We start from the raw sequence: 19606 nt of genomic DNA, 5'->3' as shown, positions 1-19606 counted from the left end.
TCCACTTGCTTGCAACAGTATATTAATGTGCCTATGATCAAATTGTTTTCCCTTTTTGTAATTTGCTTCTCTATTAGAGTCAGTGTCTCTGACTGAGCTTCCTCAGGTAGTGGTCAAAAGCTAAATTTCATTGCAACCATAGATATTGGCCTATAATAAATGTATTTGAGCTCTTGAACACAGGAAGCTAATTAGTTTCACATAAGATTCGCATAAGATGCGATGTGCAAGTTTGCTTATAGTTATTATGAATCTAATATCCAATATATCTAAGAGTCTTCTTAAGGCAGCTTATGCCGTACGGGAATTTAATCACTCGCTAGAAATCAATTCGTGTATAATAGGGAGTATAGTTGTTTAGTCACCAAATTTCCATAGGATGATTCACCGTGTGCAATACAATTCATCTTTATCAACTTCTTCTTAGCCATTTGAGGGTTGAGTAATATAATTTTTTTTTAAAAAAACAATAGACGGATAAGTATAAATAAGAAATTAAATAGAATAATCTTTTCTCTTAATAAGATATTTTGATTTTAAATACTTAATATAGAGCACTTTTAAAATTTTAAAAATAATATTTTACTTTTTCAATGAATTTACCAGTATTTACGCAAATTATTGGAATAAGTGAATTTTCATTAATTAATAATATATACAAATAAAATAATGATCTGCAAATTTATTTTAGTAGCATCATCACGAGCACCGAGACTTTTTAGTTGAAAACTCTCAAAGACGGATAGCTCTTAGATTGGATAATTCCATTACTTTATCAAATTGTATAAAATTATCACTCAAATGTGATTTTCTCCAAATTTAAACATGTACATATCGACTTCTCTAAATTAGATATCGATTTGTTTAGACTCTAAAATTTATTTATTTAATAGGATTAAAATAACTCGTGAATATATTTATTTAACAAAATTTTAAATCAAATTTGATCTCTTCAAAAATTGACTAAAATTAACTCATTTACACTCGTAGTAGGTAGAATATAGCATCTGGTCACATCGGAATGACAGATTCAGCTGGTGGACCAGATGAGAACAATACCAGCAATAAAAAATTAAAGGCTTCCCATGAAGATCAAGTTAACGTGTTCATGATATAGCCGAAGTTGCGCATATCTACATCTCCAAATGAAAGGAATGTGGGTAATTAAGGCAAATAATGTTTTTGGAGGGTAAGCGTTACAGATATTTGAAGGAGCGGACAGAAAAAGAAAGAATCATATTGACTTCTACCGCTTGATTCATCATCACGCCGCACTGGTTCTCGCTATTTCATTGAATGGGAATCATCTTATCATTGTCTCATGTTGAGTACTTCCATTGCCATGATAAACTTTAGCATCTAATTCTACAAAGCTTTGCCTTCGTGTATAAAACTAGAGGCTTGCTATATTTTTATTGCTTCAGTTCTATGGAATCATGTAGGACGAGAACCGAATCCAACTTCGGTTCGGCCGATCACATATATTAAGTGTGGAGTAATTGCAATTGCAGTTGCAGTTTAAGCAAGTTGAGGCTATTGTTTCTAAACCACACATTTAATACGTGCATAAAAAAGCTAAATTTTGATTCAAATGATGAGAGTTTTGCAGCACTTTCTCATAATTTTGCAGGTAAAAAGTATGGAATGCAATAAACAAGTTCAGAGGGGAAACATTGCAAAAAGAAATAAATGGTAAAATCATACAATTCCTCGACCGAAAATTCTTCCACCATAAATATGGAGAGTAAAACTGTTGCAAACTTCTCCATTACGATGAAAAGTGAACAGGGAAACATAAAAGGGATTCTGGGATATGATTCTATGATTAACACCTTGGCATTCATGTGAAAAGGAAAAAATTTTATGGATATAAATCGTGCTAAAAAAGGGTCCAAGTATCAGGTGACAATTCCAGTTTGTAGATCAATTACTAAGGCGAAGCTAGAAGGTAGAAGGCTAGAAACTAATAATTAATAAAGGCATTGGATTACCAGATAGGAAAGGCGGAAAACAAGACCCTATTCATCACCACTTTCGGAAGAGAGAGAGCAAGCTCAAGCTATATCAGCAGGTGAGAAAAAGAATCAACCTTGCTAAGCAACAGTGCCCATCGATGATGCACAGAAGGCTCTAAAATACAGTCACCTAATCAACCAACAGTGCTCTCAGTAGTCATCTTCCCACCTGATAAATGTTGCTGCTGCAGTGTGTATCAGTTAGGTAATAAACAGACTCTCAAGAATTTACATTTAGTTCTCTGCTTAATTAACCATGGCTGTTTGTCCATCTTTCCTGGCCACAGCAGTTACTTCAGTTTCTACAGTTGTCTTATCATCAGAATCACCATGGACCACACTAGGATTTTCACTACCTGCTTCTGTTAATTCAGGAAGAATGGGTGTAGGGCTTTCATTTGTTGCATTTGGCAGTCTTCCAGCAGCATTACTGTCATCTACCGATGTATCCAAGGAAGATACAGGTTTAGCAGCATGAGGACCACCATCACCACCCTGAATCTCTGAATCCACTCGAAGCTCACCATTTGGCCTGAGAGATAAGTTGGAATCAGAAGAAGTGGAATTTGGTGTCTCCCTCCATTCAACCCATACAGGTGGTTTATCATTTGCACTAGTTTCATTTACATCTTTAGATGAATTGTTCACTGATACATCATCTATACTCGGTTCAGGCACAGGAGAAGATGATGCAGTAGCATCCAAGTCGTCACCTTCTCCTACCATAGTCTCATCATTGCCTGCACCATTAACACAACCAGTTTCTTCATTATTAGGTGAAGAAGAAGCAAGTGCTCCTGCAGAGCGTTCATTGGCAACTCTGTCATCCTCAAAAGCAAACCAGTTGGAATTTGTAAAAAGGGAGCCACTGCAAGCACCACAGATAGATCAAGCCATAAGTACCATGTAAATCATTGAATCAAACGGCCATCATCACAACTCTTTACACCAAATCATAAATTCCAAAGATTCTTCTCATTCTACAGAGGTCATATGAGAATCAAGCAGATGGCAGACAAACCAAGGAAGTAATAATTCAGTTTAACAAAATTCTTCAGACATGGCAAACTTAATTCACATCCCATCCAAAACTTAACATTGCTCCATACTTCTCTGCCAAAAAATAACCTATAAAATGAAGACTTTAACATTGATAAAGCAGCTAATTTGTTCATTGGCTAGTCAAATACTTTTTGTTAACAATCATAATTGCCATAACATCTCCTCATCTTCACCTGCAGATGGGTGATGTCTACAATGATAAGATGATCTATACATAAAGGCAGGGGAAAACGAGAGAAACAAACAAGAGATAATGACAAACCAAAAGCAACACTCAACGAGAATGCAAATAGAAATTTGTCTACCAAAAACTCAATTCCAATACAACATCATAAAGGAAGAAGGAATAAGAAGGGCTTACCTCTCCTGGTCATCTCCCAAACGCAGAGAAGAAATGACTACTTCAGCCGATTCATCATCAAAGTAGACATCCTGCCAAACATCTCAGAGAGAAATCTTAAACACGTTAATTATTTCCTGCGACAGCACATGATCAAATGCAAAGGAAAAAGATGTGGAAAAAGGCAGGTATAGCTGTCATACTAAAATCAAGTCCAATAGAGACACAAGCACTAATTTTCCTTTACCATATTTTCCTTTTTTACCATATTTTTCTTTTCCTTTCTATTCTTCCCTCTTTAATTTTTAAGAACAATAAACAAATGCCCCTGATTATGACCCAACATCGAAGTTGGATATGTGCCAATAGGAGATGCCAAGGATGACCAAATGAGGGATAAGTAAGAGAGCATATTTTTTCAATCATATCCAAACTTCAACTTTGTTAAGCTTACCCCACTTTCAAAACTTCGCTTCAATGCTATCCAAATGACTGACTATTAATGTATCTTAATTTCTTCTCTCCATCAATTTACCTTCCCTCTCTCCTCTCTTTTTCCTTGCAACCCTGCACTCCCCTACCTCCCAAACTAGAGTGCACTGCTCATTGACCTTGCTGCTTTTATTATCCTCACTCGCATTATTCAATCTCTCTCTTTTCCCATGTGTTTGTATGTCAAAGATTTGTCCCTTCCACTCAACCACCCATGACCATATCACCTCAACCCCAGCACCACCACCTCTCTACCTGCCAGCCCCGTCCATAACCATGAGTGCATTGCCTCAACCTAACCGTAAACAAATATAATATCTTTCAATTTTAACCAATTTTGGTCAACTGGATACATCTGAAGGTAAATTTGAAAACTCAGGTAAAAAAGACAAAATTAAGGTTTGAATATAATTGAAGAAAAGCATAAAAAATGTGTGGCTTTTTTAATCATTAGCCTTTAAACTATACCACAGTACTCAGTTCACCCTAGCTAAAGAGATGAGGACAAAACAAAGCCCCATCCAAGGGGTGAACCAGTTTATTCAGCCATGTGAATCATGATAAGTCTCCAATTCATGCAATTTGCTTGTCTGTAGAAAATACATTACCTCATCATCTCGTTCAAGTGATCCATGCACCTGCAGTGAATGAATAAGAAAGCAAAGCAATTAAGCAAGAGCAACTCATGCATGAATGCACCAACATGGAGCAATTGCAAATAGAAAGCCCTGTATTTAAATCTCTATTAGTTTGTCATTTACAATCAGCAACAAAAATGAACATGTAGTTGTTTATCTTTGAAATGATGATCCGGAGATGATCAGACATTGTATATTTTACAAGGCATAAAAGCTATAATTTTTAACATATTCCAACTGATAGACTGGTTATCAGGACTTCAAAAGATAAATTCTAAAAGTTGATCCCAAAACCAATATAAAACAGAAGCAACTAGCACGCAAGAGAATTGGCCCCTGAAGTATTGGTCTATGTCCAATTAGGTATACAAACTTATATTTTGCAGTCTCTTTTTACCTAAACTTTAATATATCCCCGACACATGCTAGAGAACATTGAGGAAATGAATATATAATTCATCATGTCCCAGAAAGTTTGTCGCCCTCATTTTCTCAAAGCTTAAGAACATATAATTAATGCTATGCCAACTCATAGTTTTCATTTCATTCATCCTTTACACCCCTCAACATTTCATAGAAAAGTTGTCAACTTCTCTTTCTTTAGAGTTGCTTTCCCTGAGAACATGTTTACAATTAATATCACACTTTTTTTCCTATGGAGTTAATGGGGTAGAATACGAAACCCACTATAAAATTTTTATGACACTTCAGAACATCCTATAAAGGAATAGTGGACAACCTTTGCATGATGGAGTATTCCAGATTATGAAAATGGTTCCGAAAAGTCAACCCTATCAGAAACCCCATATCTCAACATTTTGCTTCACCATTTTATTAGCCCAAAACACCATCATTTGATATCACTATTTGTTTCCTTTCTCTTTCAAATGAACCAACAAAATTGGTGAACAGTTGTTTATGCTCTTATTGCCTCCCATCTCTTTCCCTCTATAATTTCTCTCAACAAGTATCTCTTTGTAAATGCATTGAATAGACAGATGTTTTAGAATTTATTAATTCCAGTCTCAACTGGATCTCATTTATTTCTAATTCCTAGGGCCTTTTGTTTCTTTTTTTCTGGGTTACTACAAGTTAAAGAATCCAAGGTTCTTTTCCCAATGTAATCTTTAATCTGAACCGACTCTTTCTTTCTCTTGTTAATCTTTACACCCTACTTTTGAACTCACTTGTTTATTGCTTGGTCGTCCAATATTAAGATTTTCTACACATTCACTTTTATGTCATATAGTTACTTAATTGTTACTCAAGGTCATAATATCGTAGGCTGTGCAATTCAACTGAACTCTATCTCGATCCAGCACTTGAAAAACCTTGTGTCCCAAGAAAGTATGTCCAATGCCAAATCAGAATCCACCTTACCAAAACTAACTTACCCTCACAATTATAATAGCAATTTTGTCAAGTCCACAAAACTCAAAACAATGTCATTGACAACAATGTCCTCTTTTTAGTTCCCACATTTTCACTTTCATTTCTTCAATTCCACTAGAATGGATTGAGATTAGTGAAGAATATCAATATCTCCCTGACTCTTAGACACCTCATTCTTCAGTGGCTCAGGAGCCAGGACATGACCACCATTTTGTTTTTTACAGGAGCTTGAAGACAAAATAAAATATCGCAATTTGCTTTTAATTTTTCATTTTTGGCATGTGTACTAGTACCAGTGGGCTTGTCAGAAATTGCAACAAGATACAGTAAAAATGGTCCTGATTTGACCAAATAATGAGATAAAATCTTTAGCCTCATTGGACAATGCCCAGTAGTTCAATGATCAATTTGGCTTTTGTTCCTATGAAAATTTGACTATAGCTACAATAGCAAATATTTTTTAAATAAATAAAAAATAGCCCTTCCAAGTGACAGAAGTAAGAAGATTACTGCAGCCATTCCAAATATGAAGGGACTATTTTGTTAACCAGTCTGATTCTTCCACATTATGTTGGAACTTGGAGGACATTCACCCGTATAAAGCTCTCAAACAAGTGGCTTATTTTAAACACACATTTACACTTCCCAGCATACATATACAGATAGCCATGTGCCATCTGTTTTAGCTTCTTCAATTGGATTCAAAGGTCAATCAAAATAAGTGCTCATTTCCAGTCAACCTAGCCTGTCTGCACAGAAGTAACATACCCACAAGTACACCTCCAGAACTAGCATATTAGAATCAAACCAACTCCATAATTAGTCCTAGCTTCTTCAACATTCATAGAGTTCCTAGTTACAAAATTTATTAGCTTATAGATCCACTTCAAATGCAATAAAGCATACCTCATCAGTGTCATCATTGCTATACATGCCATATCGAAATGCCTGGCTTAAATTATTTGCTAGGGCTGCAACATCATAGTCTCTATCCTGATAATCATCATCATCACTATCTCTCCGGTCTTGTAGAGCAGTTGGTCTCCTGTTATTTTTTCCCCTCATAAAATAAGCAATACACTGAGAGAAGCCAAAGGCCAAAAGCAAACAACAAAAGGTATACACAGAAGACTACTGACCCATTTACAAAAAAAAAATCACAATTGATACAGCCATAATTCCAGACATGTGATGGCAAGAAAAACTTGTGCATGCAGACACACACTCATAGTTTATTGTCCATCTGCCTTTGGAAAATTACCAAGGTTGCCAAGTATAATCTCTCATAGAACTAAAAGCCTTTTTTAGAAAAAAAATGTTTTCCTCCTTTTTTTCCCTGTTGGGATTTTCTTTCTTTTTTGAGATACAGTTTTAACCAATTCTGAAAATAAGAATAACAAAGAAAATCATCTGTAGAAAGTACCCACCCGCAAGCCCACTGATAGACATTCTCAACTACATTACGCTTTGTTAAGACATTTGCATGCCAATCAGTCCATTCACCATTTTCCTGCCAAGAAAAGAAAGGACTAAACTTCAAATGGTGGGAACAAGCAAATAATAATAGTAAGTTCCACCTCTTCTGCATGCATGCTCAATTGGCATACTAATAGTGAACTTAAAACTACAGAGAGAGCACATGTTCATGCCCACTGGAAGAAAGAAAAGATTTTACATAAACTATAAGTAAATCTAAATCATGTTACAACAGGAACAGCTAAAAGTGCAGATGAATGAAGCCATAAGAGACCCAAAAAAATGTAATGCCCTTGTGATGCAAAGCACACTTAACTTGCATGAGAGAATTACTCAAATTATTGTACCAATGAAAGCAAATCAGTTTAACTTCTTCATTAGCTGACTTATCATAATAACAATATTATTCCCACATGAATTCATTATTTCAAAGCACAGGACAAACCTGCAAGCATGCCAGAATATCACCATTGTTATTCCCCAATTGAACTAGTTTGTTGGAAATACGTGTCAAATGTCCAATGTTCCCTATCCTCGGTGGTGGTCTACCATCAGCAGGAATTGTTGGCTGTAGACGAATGAACAAACATAAATTTAAGAATTAATACAACATATGACATGTAGTTAAACCCCAAGGTCACTAAGCAATACATCCCCACAAGCACAATGACATATTTTAGTTGACCAGTGATTACCTTGCCTGGGCCAGCAACCAATGTGAAATTCTTCTCTGCCTCGAGTATCTTTCCAACAAGATTACATTCCCGAAGAACATGTCCAATAAGAATAGGATTCTTGCTCTCCAAACATGAAAATATTATGTTCTCTACATGGTGATGCAAAAAATTATTGTACGGATACCTACAGTTGAACAAAACGAATGAATAAATCCAGGAACCAATCAACATTGCAACCATGTCAAGAATTCTAAACTCACTCAAAAAACAAGTCTAAAATCCTTTGGAATGCTCCAAGACGAATCAGTTCCTCCTCAGCAGCTTCACTTCCAACTGTCAGCAGCACTGACAAGAATTCTACAATCTGGCGAAGAAATTGAATAAGATAGTAATTAGCAAAAATTGATTCAGTTCAAAAAAGTCAAAGGGGAACTTAACCTAAGTTAAAAACAACAAACAAAAGAACATAAAGAACCCTGTGCTTATGATAAGCAAAGGGTTCTTTAAGAAACATAAATAAAAACTACCTTCAGACGATGCTTTCCCAGAGGCGGCTGCAATTTCCCATATGTAGTCAACAAGGCAATTTCTGTAGATGTAATATCCAAAAGCTTCAGAAGGTCACCTGTTAACAGAAACATACAGTTGTTCACCATATACTGCCGCAAAATGATTGACTGACTCTCTTTCTCTTCGGTTTCCTTTTGTATAGTAGTCCCAATACATCTTCTGTACCCTTGTCTAATTCAACTGTCCACAAGCTAGATGGGTGTGTCTACTAGGTTCCAAAATGACTAAAGTGATTATTGAGGCCATTGCTGAAAGTTCAAATATGTTTCTAGTATTTTTCTGAGAATTGAAATTACTTCAAACAACTGAATGGAACACATTTCGGTAAATTTAGAGTATAAGCGAGAGATAACGGTGGGAGCATGCAAGAGATACAGCCCTCTAACACAAGTCAAGTAAATTAGAGAGAGGCAACAGGAAAACTGGAAAGTAAAGAGAGAGAGCAAAGTTTCATAGAGGCAACACTTCTAACAAGAGTAATACCCATTATTAATAATGAAATCTCACTCTTTGATTTGTTAGGCTGCATGTATGCATGCACTTTGTAGGTTAACACTATTGTCCAGAATACTCTAGCTCAATAAACTTGCAACAAACTATTGCAGTACATTTTGCTAGCCATTTTCCTTTAGCATCCCTATTAGATAAATGATAGGAATCAAGAAAATTTCCTTCCAATTTGGGTCTTTAAATAATGTTTGCAGCCTCTGCCTTTTTACTCAAACACCAAACAAGTTAAAAAGCAGGAGGAATAGCAGTGTAAATCATCAAAAGAGAACCTTACCTAAGCTCCCGAGCATCCCTTCCACTGTCTCAGGACTGGCAGTTACTGCAGACTCATGATTAAGTTGGCGGTTATATGATTGATATGTCCCCAAGGTTAGCCTTTTAGGGTCTAGCAACGATATGCATATAGACAACGAATTAACAAGGACAGATTTTGGGCGAGATTCTTCTAAAGCATGATGAAACAACCTTCCAATGAAACTACAGATAAGCAAAAAAAAAAAAATACCGACAATCAGACCACAAAAAAAAAACAGAAGCAGGGGAATAAAAGTTTATGCCACACAAGATTAAGAGGCAAAGGCTACTTTGAGCTGGAGATTTTAGCAGCAAGACCAGGAGGAGCAAATCTTGATATGGTACAGAGAGTTTCAGCCGCATTAGCATGCACCTCTGGGGAATCCTTCAAAATCCATTTCAAAGATATTTGTTTAGATACCAATCAACCTATATCCAAGATATGATTTAAAAGAGAGTATCAATGTCACTCAGAGAATTACAGCAACTTACAGAAGAGCTGAACTTGTCCACAATCATCTCCAGCACATTCGTATCTTCCATCCACTGCACTGCATCTGTACAGTTGTTATACATAGGTTCATCAGCACTGATCAGACGTATTAATACCTGTACAATATGGATCACAGTTAATGAATATACATCTCTGGTTGGACAAGTAACATCATCTCAAAATGAACCTTCAAAAACCCATGCATTTCTGTTATTGGCCATTGGAAGGTGACTAAAAGTTTGATGGTAATCTCAAAGGAGAATACAATTTGATTTTGATCATGATAGAAGCAAAAATTATACACTCAAGCACTCATAAATGTAAGTTACAAGCATATAAAGAAAAAGAGATCAAAGGAGCAAATTGTATAACAAGTGCAGATGTTTGCAGTGTGGCTGGAAGAAAACACCCAAGGAAGAATTCTGAACATCAAAAGTAAAAACAACTATAAACCTCCATAATAGATGTAATCCCAATCAAGTCAACCAGCTGCTGAAGAATTTGCTGATGAACCTGGAAGGCAGCACAAAGACAGCATCAGTTATAGAAACATCAACAAAGTTAAACCACTGTTTCACTGCCATTAAACAACGGGAAAATTACTACTTAATCCCTGTGCTAGAGAGAAACTCATTAGTTGGTCCATCAATTTTGAAAAATACGTTAAGACATCCTTGAATTTTTAAGGAAAGAATACTAATTAGTCCCTTTGTTAATGTTAACATTCAAGCGTTTACTATTAGTCCCTATAGTATTGGCAAACTCATTAGTAGTTGGTCCTTCAACTTTTAGAAATACATTAACACATCCCTAAGGTTTTTAAAAAGCCCACTAGTTACTCCCTCCGTATCGAGGGCATTTTAGATTTTTCTCTGATACTTAACAGCTAAAAACAAGGGACTAATTAGTAGAATTTTCAAACCCCAAGAATGTTTTAATCTATTTTTCAAAACCAAGAGACCAACTAATCAATTTTTTTATACCATAGGGACTAAATAATAATTTTCTCTTAAACAAATTATTAACAACATCAATAACATATAAAGCTGAAAGTAGAAAAAGTAGATTATACAGCATCACCTCAACATATTAAGTTAAAAATGACAAGAAATTAGAACCATCAATACATCATTTGAACAAATAATATATAACTAAAACTAAATGGCATGGTACAACTTCAAGACAAAGATAAACTTTGCTTCATTTTTATAAAATAAATAAATAAGGTCTCGCATTCCGCCAACTTCCAAGCTCTTTTGGCTCACACCAATGTAATAAAGGAAGGGGCGCTTTCAGATCCAAACCAAAATTAATAGAAAATAAGGCATGTATAATCCAAGAAACTTCAGACAAACAAGTATAATTTCAAATTTCAAATCATTATATACTGATCGAAAAAAAAGGCCACTATCCATTATCACCAATTTCATAATTCCATAAATGGAACTTAGTTCATCCAGAGTTAAAAATATTCCAATTCATAATTTCAGATTGTGGATTATAATGTGTTAGAAAATAAAAGACACAAATTTTAGATATTCAAACACACCTTAGATTTTACTATATTCATAAACAAATCCAAATAGTGCAATTATTGTTAGGAAACCTCAAAAGAAGCAATTTTAAATAACCTAGAAATAGAAGAATTCAAAAATTATTGAAAGCAATATACGAGACAAGGGATTAAAATAACCATGAGTTTTAAATGGAAAATATGGGAGGTTTGTGACGTGGGTATAGTGGTTAGATGAGATTTTAGCTACTAGTTATAAGTTATAACCAATGATATTAATTTTGAAAACTTCTTGAGGTGCTACAAGACTAGTAAGACAAATTTCGGCTAGAGCGGTTGTGTTTTTGCCAATCAAAATACTCGCTGGAGTAGGAAATGAGGAAGACATGTTTTCCTAAAGCCTTGTGCCCGGAACAAGGCGCATGCCTAGGAACATAAGGCAAGAGCCTGGTGAATATAACCTACCTTTCTGTTGTAACTTGTAAGCAGCGCCTAGTAAGCATTAAGCTTGAGGCATGCCTTCAATAACTATGTATTTCTTCTCACTGATATTTTGCATTAATTTTGAGTATTTAATATACCAAGTATATGGCAGTAGTTGAAGCTATAAAGGAGCTATTTGGCTATGAGGTTTATTTGATGAGCTCAATAAAAATCAACATGTGATTGTTGTTCATTGCAATAGCAACATCAATGTCAAAATCTTGATTGCAAGTATATCAATTTTTGCAGGTATATCCACGATTTTGGGTGTTTCATATACACATCAAAATCGATATTAAAAACCTTGCTTGCATTTACATCATTAACAACCATGGAATCATCTTTTTCTAGTTGTTTCTTTCCAAAAAAAATATTCCTAAAGCGACAATAATATTCATTACATGTACAAAATCATCTAATAAGTAAGAATTTCCTTATGTAAGAAAGGATTACTTTACCTTAACATAATGCATAAAAGAAACTGTCTTCCGCAACAATAGACATATGACAACCTAGCAACAAGAAATTGGGACATAAAAAACTAATGAAGTGATATCTATGGCACTTCACGAAATAAAAATAAAATAAAATAAAAAGATACATTGCTTAAAAGTTTCTTTTTTGTTTTATTAACTTCCGAAGTTTATTGGGAGATACCTTGCTGAAGTACCCAGCCAACAGTGTGCTATGGGAGCGGTTAGGTTCCAAAAAGGAAAACAACAAATTCATTAACTGTAAACACAGCGTGAGAAAAAGGAAGTCAATGAAAATTTTTTTTACAATGATAATGCAGCTGTATTAAGGGAGAATCTTCATACCTCCACATCCTCCACTAGTGTTTTGAGTATAATATCAACCTCACAAGTAAATATCTCACAAGCAATGAAAGAAAACCTAAGCACAAAATGAAACAGAAATATCAACCATAATCCATCCCAACAAACCATCACCCCCGGGGGGTACCATCCAGATATAATGTAACTACTGCCAACAATGTTAACATGACTATCCATAGAAACCTACTTGAACGATCGCCTCTTCTCAGCACCATCAGGAGCTTCTTCCACAATAAAACGAATCAATCGCTCAACCTGAGTCCTTTCTCGCAAGCTGCAGTGCAAGACAACATACAAATAAGACAATTCAAGAATCTAAATGAACTGGACTTACCTAAGGCATTAACAATTCAATTTCAGAGGTTACACAAAAGACTCGAGAATTCCAGTCTATGCATTAATAAACTGATACTTCCCAGTAGACGTACATGTTGACCATCACACCAAAAGATTACACAACAATTTTATTAAACACATTTTTAAAGACCTCTTATGTGGATACCTCGCTATAAAAAATTAATGGTTAAAGACTTGCAATGTGTCCTATATAGATGAGGCACTAAGCAATACATGAGAGCAGATGTTACATGTCAAACTAATTGTATCACAAATTCACAATTCACATCCTGACCCCCCCCCCCCAAAAAAAAAAAAATAGCCCAAAGAAAATTTAAAATCTTAAAAGAATTTGCAATTATTCAATCAAGGGAGTCAGCAAAGGAAGTAAGCAATCAGCAACTCTGCAGACAAATACACTGTTCCATATCTGATATAGAAACCTTTTGAGCAGCACATAGAAAGCATGTAAAACACAATATTACAAACAGCAATCGCGAAAAAGAAATGGGAAGAAAAACAAGGAAAAGAAATATGCAAAAGAACTATTTAAATAAGTATTCCATGTAACCCATATTGAATTTCTTCCATGATTCTGCTAAACCAAAAAATAAAAAAACTACTATGATAAAGCTGTCTGAACATATGCAAAGCATTTTGACAATTTATCATACCATGTTAAATTTAGGTTAGGCCTAACTCATCAAAAACTAGCTCCCCTTGAGCTAGCTCAAGAGGAGGAGTGTTCAAGACTCTTATAAGGGCACATTACACCTATTCCAAATCGATGTGAAATTCAACAATATCGAACCCAAAAGAAAAATATCAGCATGATTTGCCTAATGAAACCTGTAAATCTTTTGATCTAAGCCCATGTCAAGGAGATCAGCTTTGTCAAATTGTCATTAACAAGTATCTAAAAAAACAGGGGTTTCGAAGAGAATTAGAGATCAAAAAGTGAACTCCTTCCTATTTTGGTTATGCAGTTAGATCCTTAATCTAAAATATAAACTCTACAAGTCTTGATGCTCCTTTTTTCCTGCAGAAAAGGGCTTCAAGGTTTTTTGAACTTTTTTCTGTCTTTTAAATTGGAATGAGCTAAAACTTGTCATTTACTATAATAAGATTGGGATTCAAAGACCTATTAAAAGTTGGGGAGGTCCTCTTTTCCCTACTTCAACACAATCATTGAAATAAAAAAATATCAGCTTCCATAACAATGTTCTATGTGAATAAATGAAAAAAAAAAAAAGAATATTCTTAAAAATATTCCCATTGATATGGCAAAATTAATTCCAATAAATAAATTACAAAAATCTCCTCAATTAACAAAATTCTTAAAGAGAACTTTTATAGAAAAAGCAAGGAGAAGCAAAGAGCAATTAGCCATAAAAAGACATTACAAATTGATAAGACGTCCATTTAGAGCTTTGCATTCTTGAATAATTTCATCCTCATCAAGCAGCTCCTCGAGTGTAAAGTTGTCCTTGTCCAAAATTGTCTCCACCTGAAACTTTCACAAAATTATCCAACAAAAAAATTTTAAGACTCACCCTTTGCATTTATACAACACATCCAAACATAAAATGGTAAGTACAGAAAATTAGGCAACTATCAAATAAATTACAAAAGCCAAACCAAAATTCATAATGCTTAAACAAAACAAGGGATTCAATCATCCAAACTGCACAGTTAAGAGCAAGAAGGGCTTTCAAGCATTCAGGGTTACAAAAAGGACATTGGATTACACAAGTTTCACAGAGTTGACTCAGGCAGACTGATAATTACATCACTCAGAAAAGATAAACTGAATAACGTAAGGCACAGAGAAAGATGTCAAAAGTAGATAATGGTGAGCACACCCAAAGTGCCAGCGACCGCCATATCCTAACTGCTATGTGTGTGGATAACAGAAGAAGCTCTGTAGTATTCTTTTTATCGTGGGCACACAAGCATGGTCCCCTCACCACCCCCACACGCCAAAAGATAGAGGTGGTTAATCAATTGTATCCATGTTATACATGCATATGCAACCAAAAGTGAGAGCGTGAGACTTAAGTCCAAACAGCAAAGAGATGAATATTGTGGTTAGCACTAGCATATCAATAACAATTTACAAATGACAGTGACTCCCAACAGAGGTCTTATCCCATATACTGTGATCACAAAGAGTAATGCAGGTCGACTTTTCAGCATGCTGACTTTACAATCCCCAGATGCACACCGCTAATAAATTAAGATTTTAAGAAGGTACAGTCTCCAATATTCCGATTATAATGCCTTCAAATTTCAAAGTCGTTAAACAAGTACAGCATCACATTATTAATTTCCGAAATTGGAAACCTTAGAAATTCAAGGAAGCATGTTCCAAGAAAACCAACTTCAAAACGTGTAACTCTATCAGCAAAAGGTCTAAAGTGTCAACAATTTATAGAAACACAGTTTTCTTCCTAGAACATCCAAAACATTTGCGTGTGAATGCATTGGATAAAAAGAATTTCAAGTTGATTTGGTCTCGTTTTACTGCCATTATTACATTGAGCGTTGAAGGCTACCCATGGATGAGGTGGGCAACATGGCACACCTGATCCCCCTAAGTAGCTACTTCTTCGTTTTAACAAATCCAGTGAAAGAAAATTATCAGTTTGCCTTAAAAAATAATTCAAAATGTATTATCAATCTTCCCCACCCAGCGCCACCTCCGTTAAAGAAAAGGGAAATTTGAAATCTTATAACTGGCACTATACGTTATACAGATGAATCAGACAAAAGTTTTCAGTCTACGATGGGTCCGAGACACAGTAAACCACTGGAATTCAAAATGTCCATTTGCTTCTATTTTTCCACACTCCCCAGCAACCAGGAACAAAAAAAAATTGGGACAACAAGGAAACAAAAAAGCTAAACTAACACGAAGATGCATTCATAAAAACGTGATGCGAATCAAGAATGAAAGAAACAATTCAAGAAATGAAAAAGAAAAAAAAAAAAGCACTCACCGGCGACGCCGTGGATAGCCCTGTCATACGCCAAAACATCTTTGAATTTACCAAAAAAAACGCCCACTTAACACGTAACCTTACTCAGATCCGCAAACCCTAACGCCCGAACAATCATAAAAACAATCTCCAATCAACAATTTACCAACACAACACGAGAAAATGAAAAAAAACTCAGAAGCAAAAACCCTAGATTTCCCCAAATTACGATAAAGATTCACATAGGCTTCTCAGATTGGATCGAATCGAAGGGTTTGAGGCAGATACAGACACAGAGGAAGAACAGAGAGAGAAGAGAGGAACCAAAAGTACCTATAATGTAATCGCGGGAGGGAGAAAGTGAAAACTATATGGCGAAGAGTTTTTAATTTTTTCTGCGTGCATATTTTATGTAAAATATAAGTTTCGATAATATACACGTTTAATTAAATTCTATATATATGGTTGGCAGACGGTGTATATATGGTAGGGATTATATTTATAAAGGGTGAAAAAAGAAAAAAAAGAGGGAAGCGTTGGGGGAGAAAGGGCATAATTATTATTTGGGGTAGTTCTCAGTTGCCATCCTATAAAGTTGGAGCATTGTGGTCCACTTGCTCGCTACAAGACATAGACATTAAGACACCATTAGCCTAGATAAAATGATATGCAAGTTTATGATAATGGCACCAACATTGAAAAAGTGATATTCAAGCCCTTCCATAGCTATCAGATAATGAGAACAAAATGATCCAGGTCAATAGTTATTGTTGTTGATGATGTCTATATTTTTCATTTGTTACTGTCTTCTAAAATTTGGGTGTTGCTTTTATTTAAACTAGATTTTGAGAATAGGTGTTCACAACTTGTTCTCCTTCATTTAGGCGACGTTGCAAGTAATAGCTTTGGTGCATAACTCTGCATTATGATGCCTATTATAGTTCAAGCTAGCTAGGGTTCCATATGGTAGTAGTAGGCTTAGAGTATGTTTGGTAATATTGTAGGATTTTTGTTATTTATTTTTTAAAAACTGTTTTCTTTTATATAAAAATGAATTTATAAATTTTTATGTAAAAAATAAGTAATAATTATGTTTTGAAATATGATATTTAATAATAAAATGAAGGATACAAATAATTTTATAAAATAGTTATTTATTAAAATAAATAATAAATTATTTTTATAAATATAAGATATTATTATAATAAAAAAATTATTATGTGTCCATGTGGTATAAAAAAAATTATTGATTAGTTTCTTTATTTTAAAAAATATATTAAAATATTTTTAATATTTTAAAAAGTTTATAATTAATTTTAACCGTTAATTGTTTAAAACTATAAAATTATTATTTAATTATTATAATATAGAAAAATTTACTAATTAATCAATTAATTTTAAAATATATATTAAAATATTTTTATATTTAAAAAATATATTAATTAATTTATCCATTAGTTTTAATTATTAAGTATTGCAAAAAGATTTTAAATGTTCTCAATATGAAAAGTCTAATTAATATATATTTCTTTTATTATATGGACTGTATAATAAAATATTTAAAGATTAAATTAATAAAATGACTAATTATTGTATTATTTAATAACTCATGAATATTTAATATATTTTTTAAAATCGATAAAACAGTTAATTAGTTTTTTCATATTACATGGATTAAATAGTATATTTTTCTTACAAAAATTTAAGATTTGACCAATATAGAAATAGTTTTTTCTAATAAAAATAAAATCAGTGAGTTTTTCATACTATAAGAACTAAATAGTAAAAAAATATAATAATTAAAGTTAATAAAACAATTAATTAATAAATTTTTTAAAATCTTAAGAATATTTTAATATGTTTTTAAAAATTGAGTATTAATAATAGATTTCTCTATATTATAAGAACTAAATATAATTTTTTTTATAATAATAAAATAAAATTTTATTTTATAAATTAATTGAATGTGCATGTACTTATAAAAATAAATTTGATTAACGAAAATGAAATTTAATTGAATGTGTATGTATTTATAAAAATAAATTTGATTTAAGAAAATTTATTTTGAAATTATGAATATAATCGAAAAAAAATCGCAAAAGGTAAAACTATTAACACATTTTTGAAGTTTAATCTAATTAATTAAAATATCCTTTCATTTTTAAAATCATATTAAAATACCCTTACGATTTGATTCATACCAACAATATAAATCCCCAATAACATCTAAATAATCATAATTGATGGTATTTGTATCAATTTTGCCTCTATAATATATTTCCCTTTCCATTGAGTATGTGCAACTTCATCTAGTGTTTGCTCTTTTTATTTTTTTTTTTTTTTTTCTACTTTAGCAGTGTTATTATTAGGTTCCACCTCTAGTCCTACATTCGAAAAGTATTTACTGTATTGCATATTTTGTTTTTTATAGTTTGACTGTGGAAATAAATATTTTTTGTAGTGATCTAGAAATTTTTTCCTATTGTATGTTGTTAAAGCTATGTGATATTTGAATGTAATAATAAATAAGCTGAACGTGACATGTAAGAATTTTAAGATAATGATGATTTTGTTAATATAGTATTTAGTGAGTTACATTTCATTATAATTTAAGTTATTTGATTTCTTAATCAATGCAGGAAAATTAAAACAACCAACATAAGTGATGAACAAACTAATATATTACTTTATTTAACAACTTGTTAATTTATTTACAATTAATATAAGCTATTAATTATTATTAGAATAAATTATTTTTAAAGCATGCAAAGCTAAACATATATGTTTTATTTTATTTATTTATTTATTTAAAATCTAACAGTTCAGTATTTATATTTTAATTTCATCAAATTAGAGCTCATAATTATCGATTAATTATATTTAAAATAATCAAAATATCTTTAAATACATTCTTAAAGTAACAAACTATAAAAAGTTTTATAAATTTAATAAAAAAATAATATTTGTTCATATAAATAAAACGTTTTATATTTAGACCTTATAATTTTAGTTAAATTTTACAATTTTTATAAAAAAAATTTAAGGGAATGGGAAAACTTAATTATTTAATATAATTTATCAACGCATATAATGAGATTTTGTAAAAGTTCATTATTTCCAGTGAAGCAGCAAATCTCAAAAAAAGTTATAAATTTAATGGAAAAATAATGTATAAACAAAAAACATAATTTTCTTACAAACTAAAAAAAATATCAAATTAGATAAATGGGAAATAAACATTATTACATAATATTCTATGTTTAAATCTTATAATTATAATTAAAGTTTACAAATTTTACTTAAATTTTAAATAATTACAGAAAACTTATTTTTTAAAAAAATACGAAAAAATTAATTATTTAACATAATTTACCAACTCTTACTATAAAATTTTATAAAAATATAGTAAATTATAAAAAAATTATAAATTTACTAGAAAAATAATATATGTTTGCATAAATAAAAAATATATAATTTTTATTACAAATACAAAAATAAAAA

At 32.6% G+C, this 19606-nt stretch overlaps 1 protein-coding gene across 3 annotated transcripts; it reads right to left on the bottom strand.

The window, feature by feature from the left end:
* Nucleotides 1-1673: 1673 nt before the first annotated feature.
* Nucleotides 1674-16592, bottom strand: LOC110618266 (serine/threonine-protein phosphatase 6 regulatory subunit 2). Of its 3 annotated transcripts, none has more exons than XM_021761402.2 (20): nt 16439-16592; nt 16127-16225; nt 14531-14640; nt 12979-13065; nt 12774-12849; nt 12613-12687; nt 12414-12467; nt 10413-10472; nt 9959-10075; nt 9757-9851; nt 9447-9649; nt 8620-8717; nt 8353-8456; nt 8111-8276; nt 7861-7983; nt 7367-7449; nt 6846-6984; nt 4518-4547; nt 3439-3509; nt 1674-2883 (listed from the first exon to the last, which is right to left on the bottom strand). In XM_021761402.2, the coding sequence occupies exons 2-20, from the start codon at nt 16163-16165 to the stop codon at nt 2262-2264; spliced, it is 2352 nt and encodes a 783-aa protein (XP_021617094.1). In that variant the 5' UTR covers nt 16166-16225; nt 16439-16592; the 3' UTR covers nt 1674-2261. The 3 variants fall into 3 exon arrangements, with proteins under 3 accessions (XP_021617094.1, XP_021617096.1, XP_043813880.1); XM_021761404.2 differs by having other exon boundaries at nt 14531-14634; XM_043957945.1 differs by lacking the exon at nt 16439-16592 and having other exon boundaries at nt 14531-14634; nt 16127-16432.
* Between the last annotated feature and the right edge of the window lie 3014 nt (nt 16593-19606).

The sequence above is a fragment of the Manihot esculenta genome, chromosome 6, assembly GCF_001659605.2.
Source record: "Manihot esculenta cultivar AM560-2 chromosome 6, M.esculenta_v8, whole genome shotgun sequence".
Taxonomy (NCBI): domain Eukaryota; kingdom Viridiplantae; phylum Streptophyta; class Magnoliopsida; order Malpighiales; family Euphorbiaceae; genus Manihot; species Manihot esculenta.
The sequence above is the reverse complement of the archived record's forward strand: the minus strand, read 5'-3'. Positions and strand labels throughout refer to the sequence as shown.